We start from the raw sequence: 15,744 nt of genomic DNA, 5'->3' as shown, positions 1-15,744 counted from the left end.
AAGGACATACTTCTGTATTTTGGTAGTTATGCTGTCAACATTTAACAAGATTTCTTCAACTTGGACTTGAAAGCATAAATAGTATAAACACTTTTAACAGTATAACAGTACTAAACAATTCCAATAGATAACATTGGTGTCATTACCTTTTTGTGGCTAAAATCCAAATTTATTCTAGTCCATGCTCAATTATTGCCTCCGTAAATAAAATTTCGGCATTTATCACATCTAAAGAATCTGTTTGGGCGACGAAAAACGTTGAAAGTTTTCCACTTGTATCGCTAGCAACGGCATTAGACTTGTGTTTTTTTGTCCCAACGTGGTCTTTTACATCGCTAATTCCTCCGTGTCCGATCGAAAAATCTTGTCTGCACAAGGTGCAATTCGCGTAGTTTTCACCCTTTTTGGAACGGATAATTATTCCCGGATAGGCTTTTGAATATTCTTCACGGAATGACTGCAGTTTTCTTTTCGGTTTAAGACTCGTTTGCGATTTTTCTCCGGCTGATTCCATGATCGTTCGCTCGTTTGGAAACAATGGCAACTGGTGCCTCGTGCTTGGCAGCGGTGCTATAAATAGCCTCGCGCATGGCATCCGGAATGGCTCGATAGGAAGTTACGGGAAGCAGTGTCGATTGTCATTGTTGTTACGCGATTTCGTGAATAAAACTTAAAAAAACAAATAAAAACATTTTTAATTAATGAAAAACCGTATTTTTTATCACTGCAACCGTAACCCGGAATAGGTTGATGAAAACCGTACTAATTACGGGAAAACCGGAGTAGTTGGCAGGTATGCAAATGTTATCGGGGGAAAGAAATGTCTTAAAACATTTTTTTTTAAAAGCTGACGTAAATTCAGGCATTTGTGTCGGCAAACAAAAAAAAAAAGCCTTGAGGGACTGAAATATGACGGGAAGGGTAAATAAGGAAAAAAGTCGGAGTAACAGTTAATACTGTTTATTGCTCATGGTCGTAACGACCGACTTCAACTCATAATTTTTTTTTTCCTCCCCACACAGTCTTTGACGGAAGAGGAAAAGTGCAGATGACACTAAAAGAATCTTCTAAACCTTCACACGGTTTCTAGTAGCTTCTATATTGTTACGCTCTATTAAAAACTGGAGTGTGCACAATGGATAAAACCATCAGCACCCTCGGGTGCAAATAACGAGTCAATTAGTAAAAAAAAAAAAAACACTTACAAGGCTCTTTAAATCTTTTCCAGTTCTTTCAGGAGCTCTCCAAAACTTGTGACATACCACATACACATCTCTTTAACCTGGGGTCGCACCACGTTGCCGCCGAAGCCGATGAAGGCGCTCTGAAGGAGGAGAAACATAGTTTCGTCTGTCACTGACGGACGAGAGAAGCATTGGAGAAAAAGAAAAAACACTCACAGCAGGGGGGCAGGCCTCGAGATCCGTGGCCCCGTCGCCGATCATCACCACCGTCTTGAAGCCGTGCTTTTCTTTCAACAGGCTGATGACTTTTCCTTTGCCGCCGCTCTCCGCTGTCGGTTGGCTCTCGTCGAATCCGGCGTACTCGCCTGAAAACACGCAAGTTGGGACACTTGATTGGCTTGATATCCGCAAAAAAAGCTATTTTGGAATGATATCAGCTTGCATCGGAAATCTATATACCGTATTTTTCGGACTATAAGTCGCAGTTTTTTCATAGTTTGGCCGACTCATATATGTTTTTTTTCTTTTTTTATTATGCATTTTCGGCAGGTGCGACCATACTTGCCAACATTGAGACCTCCGATTTCGGGAAGTGGGGGGTGGGGGCGTGGTCGGGGGTGGGGCGGGGCGTGGTTAAGAGGGGAGGAGTATATTGACAGCTAGAATTCACCAAGTCAAGCATTTCATACATATATATATAGATATAGATATCGATATCGATATCTACATCCTGAAAATATGCAAACAAACTGTGTTTAGATAATTGATACTTCAAACTTGCATAAATAAATATTAAGGAATATAACATAACTTGGCTTCTGAGAGTTTCAAAATGTAATGAATAAAATGCTAAAGTTGTTGATGAACAAGCAATTATTTTAATAATTAAATATGGTCATTTTAAATGAATTATTATGATAATTTAAAATCTATTATTTCATATATGTTTATTTTAATGTATGGCTGCATGTAATAAGGAGTCACGAAAAAATACAAATAAAAATACAATTAATTTTGATGTTTTTAGCAAAATATAGTAAAAATGTATTTATTTTTTTAATTTATTTTTATTAATAAATATATTTATTTTTAGGTAAGGTAAACATAATAATACAATTTATCTCTAGTCTGGATGATTTAGTTCTTGTCACCCTGTTGTCCTCACGTCATGAAAAAAGGCTGTCCTCACTCAGGTCCGCATGGAGCTGGAGGGGGCGTGGCTTCCAGCTCCGGCTGAAAATCGGGAGATTTTCGGGAGAATATTTGTCCCGGGAGGTTTTCGGGAGAGGCGCTGAATTTCGGGAGTCTCCCGGAAAATTCGGGAGGGTTGGCAAGTATGGGTGCGACTTGTACTCCGAAAAATACGGTAAACAAACGGTGTCCAAACAGTAAGCAATTTTCTGTGTTTTCATATAGTATACCAAAAGTTACACAAGTAACTCAAGTCTTTGGCCATTAATTGTACATCAATTTGAATATGAGCACAGAATTTACTTATATGACCTGATCAAAACAACCTTCCCTAGTCATGGTGCAGAAAAAATTAAAAAAATTAACAAACATGGCCACACATTACACATCCTGCTCATTGTACTTTGTGGATATTATTGATATCACGTGAAAAAAATCTAAACTACACCAATTTAAATCCGTTACAAGTAGAGATGTCCGTCGGCCGATAAATGCTTTAAAATGTAACACAGACTGGGGCGATTTCTGATTTGAATCGCAAAATGGATCTCATCATGGAGAAGCTTGCTGAGAAGGAAGAATTAACTTGAATTTGAGAGATCCAGCACGGACATACAGAGCAGGCAGGTCATTGTTTGGACTGCTCGAAGAAAACATCTTAATCTACGATTTGACTCCCTGGAATGGCCTTGATGCTATCGGGAACAGGCTGTTCTGAAGAACTCCCCTGAGGACTCAACGATGGACGCTTCTGACCTTCCTTTTTTTCCAATCACACCTGGTGTCGAACTTTGAGATCGGCCCCAGTCCACAAAAACATTTCAACATCTCACCCAAGTTAATTGGGCGTACATGCACGCACCCGCCCCTCCCCCAATCAACGCCTTCACCACTGCTTAATTCCTCCGGGGTTGTGGATGGCTGAGTAGCGCTTTATAGCGGCAGCCGGCCTCCAGGGCCCCAAATCTCCCCCCCCCCCCCCCTCTGTTGCGAGTTGTTGTGATTACATGTATCATGTTTATGTGTGCCATGCTATGTGACGTTTTTTCCTCGGACTCAGTCTGGACCCCTCCTGAGGGTCCAGCCTTAGACTGATATTTTTTTTTTTTACTCTTCCCCCTTTCCCAATGTCACCTTTTTCCCACCTTTTTTAAGGAGCGCCGTAAGTGGCTGACTCGTCGGCGGTCTCGTCTTGTCCCCCTTGTAACGTATGTCTGCTCTTAGTGGGACTGTGCCGAAAATTACATTTCAGTTCTTATGTGTCTTGTACATGTTAAAAAATTGACAATAATAAAGAATCTTGAATATCGGGAAATATCGGTATCGGTTTCAAAAAGTAAAATGTATGACTTTTTAAAACGCTGCTGTGTACACGGACGTAGGGAGAAGTAGAGAGCGCCAATAAACCTTAAAGGCACTGTCTTCGCCGGCCCAGTTACATAATATATACGGCTTTTCACACACGCAAGTGAATGCAACACATACTTGGTCAACAGCCATACAGGTCACACTGAGGGTGGCCGTATAAACAACTTCAACACTGTTACAAATATGCGCCACACTGTGAACCCACATCAAACAAGAATGACAAACACATTTCGGGAGAACATCCGCACCGTAACACAACATAAACACAACAGAACAAATACCCAGAACCCCTTGCAGCACTAACTCGTCCGGGACGCTACAATATACACCCCGCGCTACCCCCTACCGGGGCTAATGTACATGAAAGGCGCTCACTCACCATTGAAGTAGAACTTGAGGCGGTTGGCGTAGACGTGATCCAGAGGAATGTTGAGCTGGGCGGCCACGTGTTCCACGATGCAGCGGAAGCCACCTGAGATGAGGAACACCTTGATGTTGCGCTGATGCAGGCGGTCCACCAGCTCCCTGCAAGGGAAAGGCAAGAGGACGTTTGTAACCGCTGGCATACATTTCCCTTCTCCGGGTGGTCCCTCATTAATATTGATTTCAATAATTGATTATTCATCTCCAAGTGGATTCTGCTGTGAGTCAGAGTGCTGCAGTTAAATGTCCGATGATGGAGAACAGTCATTGATATTAGCGGTAATACATCATGCTGTAGACCAGGAAGTGTCCAAAGTGCAGCCCGCTGACCAGGTTTTGTTTGATTTTGTCAGAAAAAAAAAATTTATATAATGAGAAAAATATGATTTTTTTAAACTAATACTTAATAATGATATACTTAGTCACCTATAACACAAAACCGACACAATTTTTTGTCTTTAAATATATATATATATATATATATATATATATATATATATATATAATATCTGTTTTTAGCATTTTTTAAATAAAAAGAAATATAAAAAAATATACACGTTTATACACACACACACACACACATATATATATATACATGTATATGTATATGTATGTGCGTGTGTATAAATATGTGTATATATATTTTATATGCATTGTATTTATATATGTATATATATATATATGTTTACAGGTATGTATATATGTGTGTTTGAGTATATATATATACACACACATTTATACACACGCACACACACACATACATATATATATACATATGTACATATATACACATATATATATATATATACATATATATAATAGATATATATACACATATATATACGTATATACGCATATATATACTGTGTACATATAAATAAATATATTAAATGTGTATATATATTTTATATGCATTGTATTTATATATGTATATATATATATATATGTTTACAGGTATGTACTGTATATACACACACATTTATACACACGCACACACATACATATATATATATACATACATATATACACGTATATACGCATATATATACTGTATACATATAAATAAATATATATACACATGTATATATATATACACACACATACATATATATATAAATACATACATACATATATACAGTACATATACATATATACAAATATATATATATTTATATATATATACATATATATATATATATATATACACACATATATACACACATATATAATATATATATATACACACATACGCATATATATATATATACATATACATAAATATATATACACATAATATATATATATTATTATCATTATATACACACCTACATATATACACACATACTGTACATACATACATACATATATATACAGTATATATACATACATACATATATAAAGTACATATACACACATATTAATATATATAAACAAATATATATATATATATACATACACAAATATACATATATATACAGATATTGATATATATACACAAATATATATATATATATATACAGATATATATATATATACAGATATTGATATATATATATATATATATACACACAGGTATATATATATATATGTATCTGTAGTTTTTGTTTGTTTGTTTTTATTAGAATCAATCTAAAAAAAATACTTATTTAGGCCATCTCCATGCAACCAAAAAGAGATGTTCTAACCTGTAACTTGTTTTGAAAACGTTTCATTACAATTATTATACCAAATAATACATTGCGAGAATCGGTGAGAATCCTGTTGAATCAAGAATTGATTCTGAATCAAATCGTCACCCCAGGAAAATGGGAATCAGATCAAAGATTCACAGCCCTACCAAATAATATGTTGCCAGAATGGTGTTGAATTGGGAAAAGATTCTGAATCTAATCGTCACCTGGAGAATCTGAATCAAATTGACTCGTGTGGGATGTGAGCAAGTAGTATCGCTAGTAGAGAGTCATGGTTGATCATACATGTTGACAAACACGCCATACTAGAGATGCGCGGTTTGCGGGCACAACCGCGGAGTCCGCGGATTATCCGCAGATCGGGCGGATGAAATTTTAAAAAATTAGATTTTATCCGCGGGTCGGGTCGGGTCGGGTGGTTGAAATTTAAAAAAATTAGATTTTAAATAGATTCAGGCGGGTGGCAGTTAAACCAATTCGGAAATATATATACATAGTTAAATGTTGTTACCCACATACGAAAAACGAGCAGGCACCTGCAGCATATGCCACAACAGAAGAAAAAAAGAAAAAAGAAATGGACACTTTTACGGCGCGGAGAAGGGACGCCTCGCCGGGGTCCGGGACCGAGGCCCCTTCCCCCGAGAGGGCCCCACCGGGAGCCGTAGCTGAGGCGATCCGCGAGAAGGGCCCGACGCACGTCCAGGGTCACCACCGCGCCCACCGCACCGACACCCCGCCTCGTCCGCCTTTGCCGCCGCCGGCGTCACGCGCAGCAGGTAAGCAGCTTACCTGCCCGCCACCCCCGTGGCCGGGGGCTCGTAACAGGGGTCACTCCGCGCGGCTCCCATATGATTGCGCACTGGTGTGCGTCTGGGTCGTGACAGCGTGGCACGCGAATGTCTGTGCTGCATTGGATCAGTCTCCTTTCTTTAACAGGCAAAAGCTTTATAACCTCACTAATGCCTTGCATCGTCTATATTAGATATATAACAACGGGCGGGTGCGGGCGGATGCGGTTCTGATCAAATGTTAGATCGGGTGGATTGCGGATGGTTGACGACTTTCTGATGCGGTTGCGGATGAAATAATTGCCTATCCGCGCATCTCTACGCCATACTATGAACAATCATCATGAGCTGTAGTATTTCACCAGGCTTGCCTGATACCGGGGGTCAGCTGTGGCGGGTGGTCTGTGATGAGCTTGTTGACTTGTTCTCTGGAACTTCTGATGATGGCGAGGCGCTCGGTCAGGGCCCTTTGAAAGGTCACGGAGCCTCCCATGGCTTTGCGGGTCCTTGAACGCATCAGAGATAAAAAACATAAGACGCGCTTTTACACCCAAAACACGTCGCGCTTACATTTCGGTGACGGCGTCCCCCACGCCGCAGAACTTGGCCAGTTCGTCGATGCCTTCTTCTTTGATGACGGTGCTGTCCACGTCGAAGCAGACGGCGTCTGCTCTCCGGAAAAGTTCCATGGTCTCAGACATTGTGGACATGATGCTGTGAGAAGGACAACAACGTTAACTATGGTTATATATTAACTATGCATATATGGTTATATATCCTGTATGAAATATATCAACCATGGATATATGGTAGGGGTGTAACGGTACGTGTATTTGTATTGAACCGTTTCGGTACGGGGGTTTCGGTTCGGTTCTGAGGTGTACCGAACGAGTTTCCACACGAACATATTAAGTAGCCACCTCCGCTTCCTTCTGCCTCTGTCAGTTCTCTACACAGCACCCAGCATTGTCCCACCCACACAACCATCTGATTGGTTACATACAGAGCGGTAACAGCCAATCAGCAGTGTGTATTCAGAGCGCATGTAGTCAGTGCTTAGCAGGTAATCATCAGGCAGCACACTCTCCCCAAATTATAATAAACACCTCCCAGTCAACTACTAGTAACATCACTATGAGCCCGTTGACCTTCTAGAAATATAAAAGGCTTGAGGTGAAGGCTAATTCGCTTTTAGCGTAACGTTAGCTCATTTAGCGGTGTGTGTGTGTTACGGACAGCAAAGCCCTGTCTGTCTGTTATTTCACTTTACCTTTTTCTGTGTTGATTGAGCTGTGTTGAAGCAGCCAAAAAGGACATTATGTTAAATGAAGAGTTTCTGTCTCTGATAGTTGATATAATAATGTAACTGCATCATTAAGCCAACATGAACTCCATGGTGTTCAGGGATGAATAGTATCTCCTATTGCTATTGTACCATTTTTTCAGCTGTAGTTACATTAATCCATACTTGCCAACCCTCCCGGATTTTCCGGGAGACTCCCGAAATTCAGCGCCTCTCCTGACAAATTTTCTCCTGAAAATCTCCCGAAATTCAGGCGGACTCAGGTCCTCCACAATATAAAAAAGCGTACCTGCCCAATCACGTTATAACTATAGAATGATGGAGGGCGAGTTCTTGATTTCTTATGTGGGTTTATTGTTAGGCAGTTTCATTAACGTCCTCCCAGCGTGGCAACAACACACAACAACAGCAGTCACTTTTTTGTATACCGTAAAGCAGTTCGTCTGCCGTAAACAGCAATGTTGTGACACTCTTAAACAGGACAATACTGCCATCTAGTGCATTTGATGAAAGCACTTTTGTGCGTGCCACACATCAATGCATCATCAGAGAGGGTGTTCAGCATGGTTCGAAAAATAGTGACAGAGAATAGAACAAGGATGGACAATTCAACCCTTAACTCAATGAGTAGATGAGTGTTATGTGTGTGTATATGTGTAAATAAATGAACACTGAAATTCAAGTATTTATTTTATATATATATATATATAGATATATATATATATATAATAAAATAAATATATATATATAATAAAATATATATATATAATAAAATAAATATATATATATATAATAAAATATATATATAATAAAATAAATATATATATATATATATATATATATTATATCCCACCCCGACCACGCCCACCCCACCCCCTGCCCCCACCTCCCGAAATCGGAGGTCTCAAGGTTGGCAAGTATGCATTAATCATTAGTAATGCAGCAGCCTAGTTTTGAATGGCAGGGTCCCTGCTATCACATGTTGATAAAAATATAACATTTACATAATAAATCAACTACAGGCTTCCCAAATGCTGTAATAAATTACGCATGATGAGTTGACTTGAAACTGTTTAATGTTGCACTTTTTATATGTAGAAGAAAAGTTTTGTCATTTTATTTAATCTGAGCAACTTGAGGCAGTTTAATGTTGATTAACGTGGGCAGAATTATTATAGTGTTCCCAACGTTAAAAGGATAAAGCCATTGTTTACAAATTTGGTAAATAAATAACCAAAAAATGTATATTTTGTTGTTTTCTTACTGTACCGAAAATGAACCGAACCGTGACCTCTAAACCGAGGTACGTACCGAACAGACATTTTTGTGTACCGTTACACCCCTAATACATGGTTATATATCCTGTGTGAAATTATGTTTTCAACTAAACTGGTCCTAAAGGTACTTTGTTATTGTGCAATACTAAGATATTCCAATAATACAGTATAAAGCCGCTAATAGCTAGCGTCAAATCGTCTGATCGTTAGATGGCAGCTTGTGCCGCTAATCGCTAGCTAGCAATTAGCCTGCTAATCTCTATTGGGCAATCACAGCGCCAAAGTAGAAATGTCAAAGTGAAACCGTTACACATGCTTTAAAAGGCATTTCCTCAGTACTAAGTACTATAAATAAGCGTAATATACCAGTAAAAAAGTAATTAAAAAAAACACTAGGCATTTTACCTGATTGCGTTTTTTTTGTTTTATTGCTAGCTGGCAATTAGAGCCCTAATTGCTAGCTGGCAACTATATGTCAATCAATAAAATTGTATTTATATAGCCCTTAATAGTGACACTTATCCCTAGCTGGCAATCAGAGCGCTAACCAATAACTAGCAATTAGAGCGCTAACCACTAACCAGCAATCACAGTAATAACTTCTAACTAGCAATCAGAGTACTAACCACTAGCTGGCAATCAGAGCGCTAACAGCTATCTGGCAATCAGAGTGCTAACCGCTACCTGGCATTTTGCCCCTTAATGGTTCGCTGGCAGCATACGCCGCAAATTACTATTTTACAATGTAAGCGCCAATCGTTAGCTGGCGATTTAGGCGGTAGCCAGTAATTAGAGCGCTAGCCGGTTGCTGCCATCTTACGCCTTAATGGTTAGCTTCCAGCTTGCGGTGCTAAACGCAATTTTACAATGTAAGCGCTACTCGCTGCCTGGCATTTTAAGTGCTAACCGCTAACTGACAATTAGAGTTCTTACAGCTAGCTGGCAACTAGAGCGCTAATTGTTAGCTAGCAATTAGAGCGCCAATCAATAGCTGGTAACTAAAGCGCTAATCGCTAGCTATCAATGAGCGTCCTAATCGTTAGCTGGCAGCTTTTGCCGCTAATCGCTCTCTAGCAATTCATGTGCTAATCGCTATTTGGCAATTAGAGCGCCAATTGCTAGGCATCAATTAGGTTCAGATGCATTCATTATTGTCATTCCAGCATTTAAATCAAAGATGTACTGCAGAACGAAAGAATGTGGCATTTTTCAAGCCACGGCAAAAAGGAAACAGATTTAAAAAAAACACCAAAAATATATTAATTTTTTTATTAAAAAGGTAATTTTTTCTTTTTTTAAATAAAAATGTAAAAATCCCATAGGGGTGATGAAAGGATGGTCAGCGCATGAGAGCTGCGGCCTACCATCATGACCTCGCACTCCCTTCCCTATGTTGCTAGATATCTGGAGATGTACGTTGTAATATGTATTTGTGCTTTGCCAGCGCTAAGTGCTATTTAGCAAATTTGCGCGTTAAGCAGTATCTAAAAATGTAGGCGCTAATCGCTAGCGGGCAATTTTAGTGCTAACTACTAGCTGGTCATTTTAGTGCTAATCGCTAACTGCCAATTTTGGAAATAACCACTAACTGGCCATTAGAGCGCTTTTTGCAAGCTGGCAATCAAAGCTTTAATCACGAGCTGGAAGCTAACATGCTAATTGCTATTTGGCAACTAAAACACTAATTGCTAGCTGGCAACTAGCATCCTAATCATTAGCTGACGCCACTAATCGCCAGCGCTAAGTGCTATTTAGCAAATTTGCGCGTTAAGCATTATCTAAAAATCTAGACGCTGATCGCTAGCGGGCAATTTTAGTGCTAACTACTAGCTGGTAATTTTAGTGCTAATCGCTAACTGCCAATTTTGGAACTAACCACTAACTGGCCATTAGAGCGCTCTTTGCAAGCTGGCAATCAAAGCTTTAATCACGAGCTGGAAGCTAACATGCTAATTGCTATTTGGCAACTAAAACACTAATTGCTAGCTGGCAACTAGCATCCTAATCATTAGCTGGCGCTGCTAATCGCCAGCGCTAAGTGCTATTTAGCAAATTTGCGCAGTAAGCGTTATCTAAAAATATAGGCGCTAATCGCTAGCGAGCAATTTTAGTGCTAACTACTAGCTGGTAATTTTAGGGCTAATCGCTAACTGCCAATTTTGGAACTAACCACTAACTGGCCATTAGAGCGCTCTTTGCAAGCTGGCAATCAAAGCTTTAATCACGAGCTGGAAGCTAACATGCTAATTGCTATTTGGCAACTAAAACACTAATTGCTAGCTGGCAACTAGCATCCTAATCATTAGCTGGCGCCGCTAATCGCCAGCGCTAAGTGCTATTTAGCAAATTTGCGCGTTAAGTATTAATTAAAAATCTAGGCGCTAATCGCTAGCGGGCAATTTTAGTGCTAACTACTAGCTGGTAATTTAACACTAACTGGAAATTTTAACGCTAACCATGAGCTTCCAAATAGAGCGCTAATCGCTAGCTGTGAAATACAATGCTAATCGCTAGATGGCAATTAGAGCGCTCATAGCCAATTGGCACTTGGGGCACTAATTGCTAGCTATCCTAAATGCTCATATGAATATAATAATATAAATATTTAATAATATTTTTATTAAGGTTGTCAAATTTAACAAATTAACACACGTGATTAATCACACAAAATTATCCTATTAATTATGTATCAACGCAGATGAATCACCCAATTTATTTTTACCGGGGATAAAGGGACAAGCGGTATAAAATGGATGGATGGTTACCTTAAAGTTCAGCGATCAAGTCAATGCATACATCAGTACAAAGATTATTTAAATACTTTACTGTGATTAATCACAATTAGTCTGATTTTAAAATATAATAATTTCCCATTTGTTTTGACCTGGTGTTGTCAGGGTGCCCATGCCACTGCCTGTTCAAAACTACACCAAGGTGTCAATGTATATTTAATGACTTTAGTCAAATTAAACGGTGGGAGGAATATAAGAAAATATTTATAAAACCAACCAGAGTCTACCCCTCTCTCTCTCTCTCTCAGTCAGCTGGGATAGGCTCCATCCATGCTATTTGAAGCCAAGGACCCAGTGAAGCGGCACAACAACAACAACAAATACCCACAATGCATTGCACATTGCGGACTCTCTGTACAAAATATCCGAGGGGCCAAGGTGGACATCATAGGACCGTATTGCGTCACCCCACGATCACGCCGAGCTCGCATCCGCCGGGGGAGCGAAAAGTAAACTCGAGAGAAAAAAAAACACACAAGATGTCGTCCTAATTAACGACCGGCGTCGATTAATCTCAAACCGTAAACCGTCATCCACTGCTGCAAAACAGCTGACATCAAACAAAGTTACCGATAAGCGATTAAAAAAGCTAGTTTTTCACCTCGACCAGCTGTTAACGGGGCGAAACCACACAGAGACAAGGATGGAATTATAGGAGAAATACATAAAAAAATGATAATACTTACAGAAGTGGGTAGCGAAAACTAAAATAATAATTTAAAAAAAAAAGGCACTAGCGGTAGGAGTTGTACATTAGCCGTACAGAAGCGGACATCAGATTGATGGGGAAATGTGAAAAGATGCTGAGCCAATCACAGCGAAGCCGGTGAAGGACCGCCCCCTATCTCGCTGTGTGACGTCAGAGCGTACGGCCAATCACGTATCAGCTTGTTGCCTGCGTTGCCAGACGTGAGCGTTTTCGTTTTTGTAGAATTCACCCTCTGTATTAAAACCAACATAATTATCACATTATGATAATTCCATTATCAATACATGGCAACTATGACACTCAAACATTATACATTATCCGACGTTTCTCTTTACAGCCAGGTGGACGTGCTTGCACCGCCAGTCGCAGCTTTTTTTTTCCAAACCGTGCTTAGTTTTTATTTTTATTTTATTTTTTTAAGTAAAACTGCATTATAGGGCAAACTAGTCATGTTTGACGTCAAATCAGGTATTTACGACAACTTTCCCCATCCAGTACAATCATTTAGAGCTTCTAGTGCGATAATGTGTCCTTTTCCATCTGGCAACGGTGGACCGCCTCTCGAACGCCCTCAGTCGAGCGGAGGAAAAAAAAGAAGAGGAAGAAAGAGGAAAAGAACGCAGACTTTCGCGCCCAGGTTTGTATTAAATCTTCATATTCGTTCAAAAACCGTCCCAAAGTGTGAGATTTGTCGGGGTGGGGGGGGAATTATTACCTTTTATTTCCGGATAGCTCGGACTCGTGATAGCACGTGCTTCTTGCCACGTGGCTCCAACGGGCCCCACGTGCAAGCCCGAACACGCAATAAAATAATCGACATTACGAATATTAAATGTTTAAAAAGGAGTTGCCGTGTTCACTGATAACTTTGGCTTGACGTGTTTGAACGCATGGACGAATTCTGACTTACTGGTGGAAAGTAGTAAAGTCGGCCAGACACCATGCTACATTAAATACACACTGACGTCATGGAATTGGCCATCATGTGACTTATTATGACGTCAGAGTGAAAACATTGTTACTACTGTCATTAAATATAGTGTATAGTTCTAACATGTTTTTTTTGTGCTTATTTTGCGATCAAGGTTTGGACCAACATCAGCCTGGGAGGACACATGATTAGGTGCATCCAATAAAAGGTATTGCATAATAGTAAAGTAGTAAAGGACTGCATGGATGAATTCTGTTCCAACTCAGTGGTGGACACAGCCAGACACCATGCAAGAGTATTTCTCACTTTCTATCAAAAAAATAATGGATGTGCTGTGCTCAGCTTCATCCTGCGTAGAAATGAGGACAATTCTGTTAGTGGTACTTTTCGGTGTAAATATTGCAGGGCAAAAGTGCAAAAAGCATATGTACGATGTGCATAGGGATGATGTTTGATAAGAAATTATCGAGTTCGAGCCCATTATTGAATCCTCTTATCAAACCGATTCCTTATCGATTCTCTTATCGAATCCAGATAGGTTGTTGTATATGGAAAAAACACAATATTTGGTTTAACAAAAGCTCACTTTTATTTTATAAGAAAAAAATTAAATAAATATTGACTGTTGTTACCCAAAGTTGTTACGGCCATACTACCCTGAACACGCCCGATCTCGTCCGATCTCGGAAGCTAAGCAGGGTCGGGCCTGGTTAGTACTTGGATGGGAGACCGCCTGGGAATACCAGGTGCTGTAAGCTTTAGGGCTTCACGGTGGCAGAGGGGTTAGTGCATCTGCCTCACAATACGAAGGTCCTGAGTAGTCTTGGGTTCAATCCCGGGCTCGGGATCTTTCTGTGTGGAGTTTGCATGTCCTCCCCGTGACTGCGTGGGTTCCCTCCGGGTACTCCGGCTTCCTCCCACTTCCAAAGACATGCACCTGGGGATAAGTTGATTGGCAACACTAAATTGGCCCTAGTGTGTGAATGTGAGTGTGAATGTTGTCTGTCTATCTGTGTTGGCCCTGCGATGAGGTGGCGACTTGTCCAGGGTGTACCCCGCCTTTCGCCCGATTGTAGCTGAGATAGGCTCCAGTGCCCCCCGCGACCCCAATGGGAATAAGCGGTAGAAAATGGATGGATGGGTTACCCAAAGTATATTAAGTGGGATTTTTCAGAAAAACAAATATATACAGTAACACAAAAACAACCTGTCTCTGTGATCACTATAGGTGTATAAATAATAATATAGTGTTAAATAAAATCAGTCCCTTGGGTACAAAACTGAAAATAATACAGCTCTCCAAAAAGTGCACTTCTGCTGCTATTGGAACATACTGACTCCACACACTAAGAACACCACAGTCATCAATCAACAATTCTTCTTCCAAAAAATTATTTCGATGGTGGAAATACACGACTAGCAGCCATTTTAAGTCCTCAAAACATCCATTGAAACTGCACAAAAATCGTTTTTCAACAAACATCATAGTATCAAATTTAACCACTTTCCACCTTAATATTGAGTTACATAAACAAGTTACACAGTTTACTTACAGACTTATCTTTTCCAAGGCTTGTAAGAGCTAACACAACTTGTCTGCTTCTCAATTGTCTCATGGACTGAACTGACGTCGCCAACCCGGAAGTGCCCAAACTAAAGACGCGTAGTATTTTCATATCGCCACAAGGTGTCAGTCAAGAGTCTACAATCAAATGGGCATAACATATGCCCTGTGGGACGGGATTCGAATAAAGAACCAACTCTTTTTCTTTCCTATAGTGGCCTCGATAACGGGAACCGGTTCTCAAAAAGGGATTAGAGTCCATAGAATCGGTTCTTTTCTTATCGAACAACCGGGAGAACCGGTTTCGAACATCATCCCTAGATGTGCATTTATTTGTCTTTACATGTAACTATTTTAAAGGGGAACTGCACTTTTTTTTTTTTTTGCTTATCATTCACAATCCTAATGTGAGACAAGAACACACGTTTCTTTTTTTATACATTCTATATCGTAAATTAAGGTTAGAAAAAGTCAGCTAACAATTGAGTCAATGAGTCGGCTCTATTCCGCCTAGAAAGCG

The 15,744-nt window shown here is 39.7% G+C and overlaps 1 protein-coding gene and 3 non-coding genes across 6 annotated transcripts; 3 read left to right on the top strand and 1 right to left on the bottom strand.

Annotated features, from left to right (window-relative positions):
* Positions 1-848: 848 nt before the first annotated feature.
* psph (phosphoserine phosphatase) lies at positions 849-13,723 on the bottom strand. 3 transcript variants are annotated; one of them, XM_061925982.1, is made up of 6 exons: positions 13,445-13,723; positions 7,219-7,362; positions 7,020-7,154; positions 4,123-4,268; positions 1,401-1,549; positions 849-1,324 (listed from the first exon to the last, which is right to left on the bottom strand). In XM_061925982.1, exons 2-6 carry the CDS (start codon positions 7,356-7,358, stop codon positions 1,214-1,216), a joined length of 681 nt encoding a protein of 226 aa, XP_061781966.1. In that variant the 5' UTR covers positions 7,359-7,362; positions 13,445-13,723; the 3' UTR covers positions 849-1,213. The 3 variants fall into 3 exon arrangements, with proteins under 3 accessions (XP_061781966.1, XP_061781967.1, XP_061781965.1); XM_061925983.1 differs by lacking the exon at positions 13,445-13,723 and adding an exon at positions 12,248-12,345; XM_061925981.2 differs by lacking the exon at positions 13,445-13,723 and adding an exon at positions 12,707-12,832 and having other exon boundaries at positions 853-1,324.
* On the top strand, positions 13,618-13,745 carry LOC133573445 (small nucleolar RNA SNORA15). Its single transcript, XR_009810916.1, has one exon. It is a non-coding gene; the product is annotated as a small nucleolar RNA SNORA15 (small nucleolar RNA).
* A 154-nt stretch (positions 13,746-13,899) lies between these two features.
* On the top strand, positions 13,900-14,031 carry LOC133573444 (small nucleolar RNA SNORA15). The gene has a single exon (XR_009810915.1). It is a non-coding gene; the product is annotated as a small nucleolar RNA SNORA15 (small nucleolar RNA).
* Positions 14,032-14,299: 268 nt separating this feature from the next.
* Positions 14,300-14,418, top strand: LOC133573511 (5S ribosomal RNA). The gene has a single exon (XR_009810982.1). It is a non-coding gene; the product is annotated as a 5S ribosomal RNA (ribosomal RNA).
* Positions 14,419-15,744: the final 1,326 nt, after the last annotated feature.

This window comes from Nerophis lumbriciformis, linkage group LG30, assembly GCF_033978685.3.
Source record: "Nerophis lumbriciformis linkage group LG30, RoL_Nlum_v2.1, whole genome shotgun sequence".
NCBI lineage: Eukaryota > Metazoa > Chordata > Actinopteri > Syngnathiformes > Syngnathidae > Nerophis > Nerophis lumbriciformis.
This window is presented reverse-complemented; position numbering and strand designations above follow the sequence as displayed.

Coding starts and splice junctions, on each gene's coding strand:
- psph (XM_061925982.1), bottom strand. CDS start 7,358: ATGTCCACAATGTCTGAGACCATGGAACTTTTCCGGAGAGCAGACGCC. Junction 7,155..7,218: donor GGGGACGCCGTCACCGAAAT/GTAAGCGCGACG, acceptor GATGCGTTCAAG/GACCCGCAAAGCCATGGGAG. Junction 1,550..4,122: donor CCTCAAGTTCTACTTCAATG/GTGAGTGAGCGC, acceptor GCGTGTTTTCAG/GCGAGTACGCCGGATTCGAC.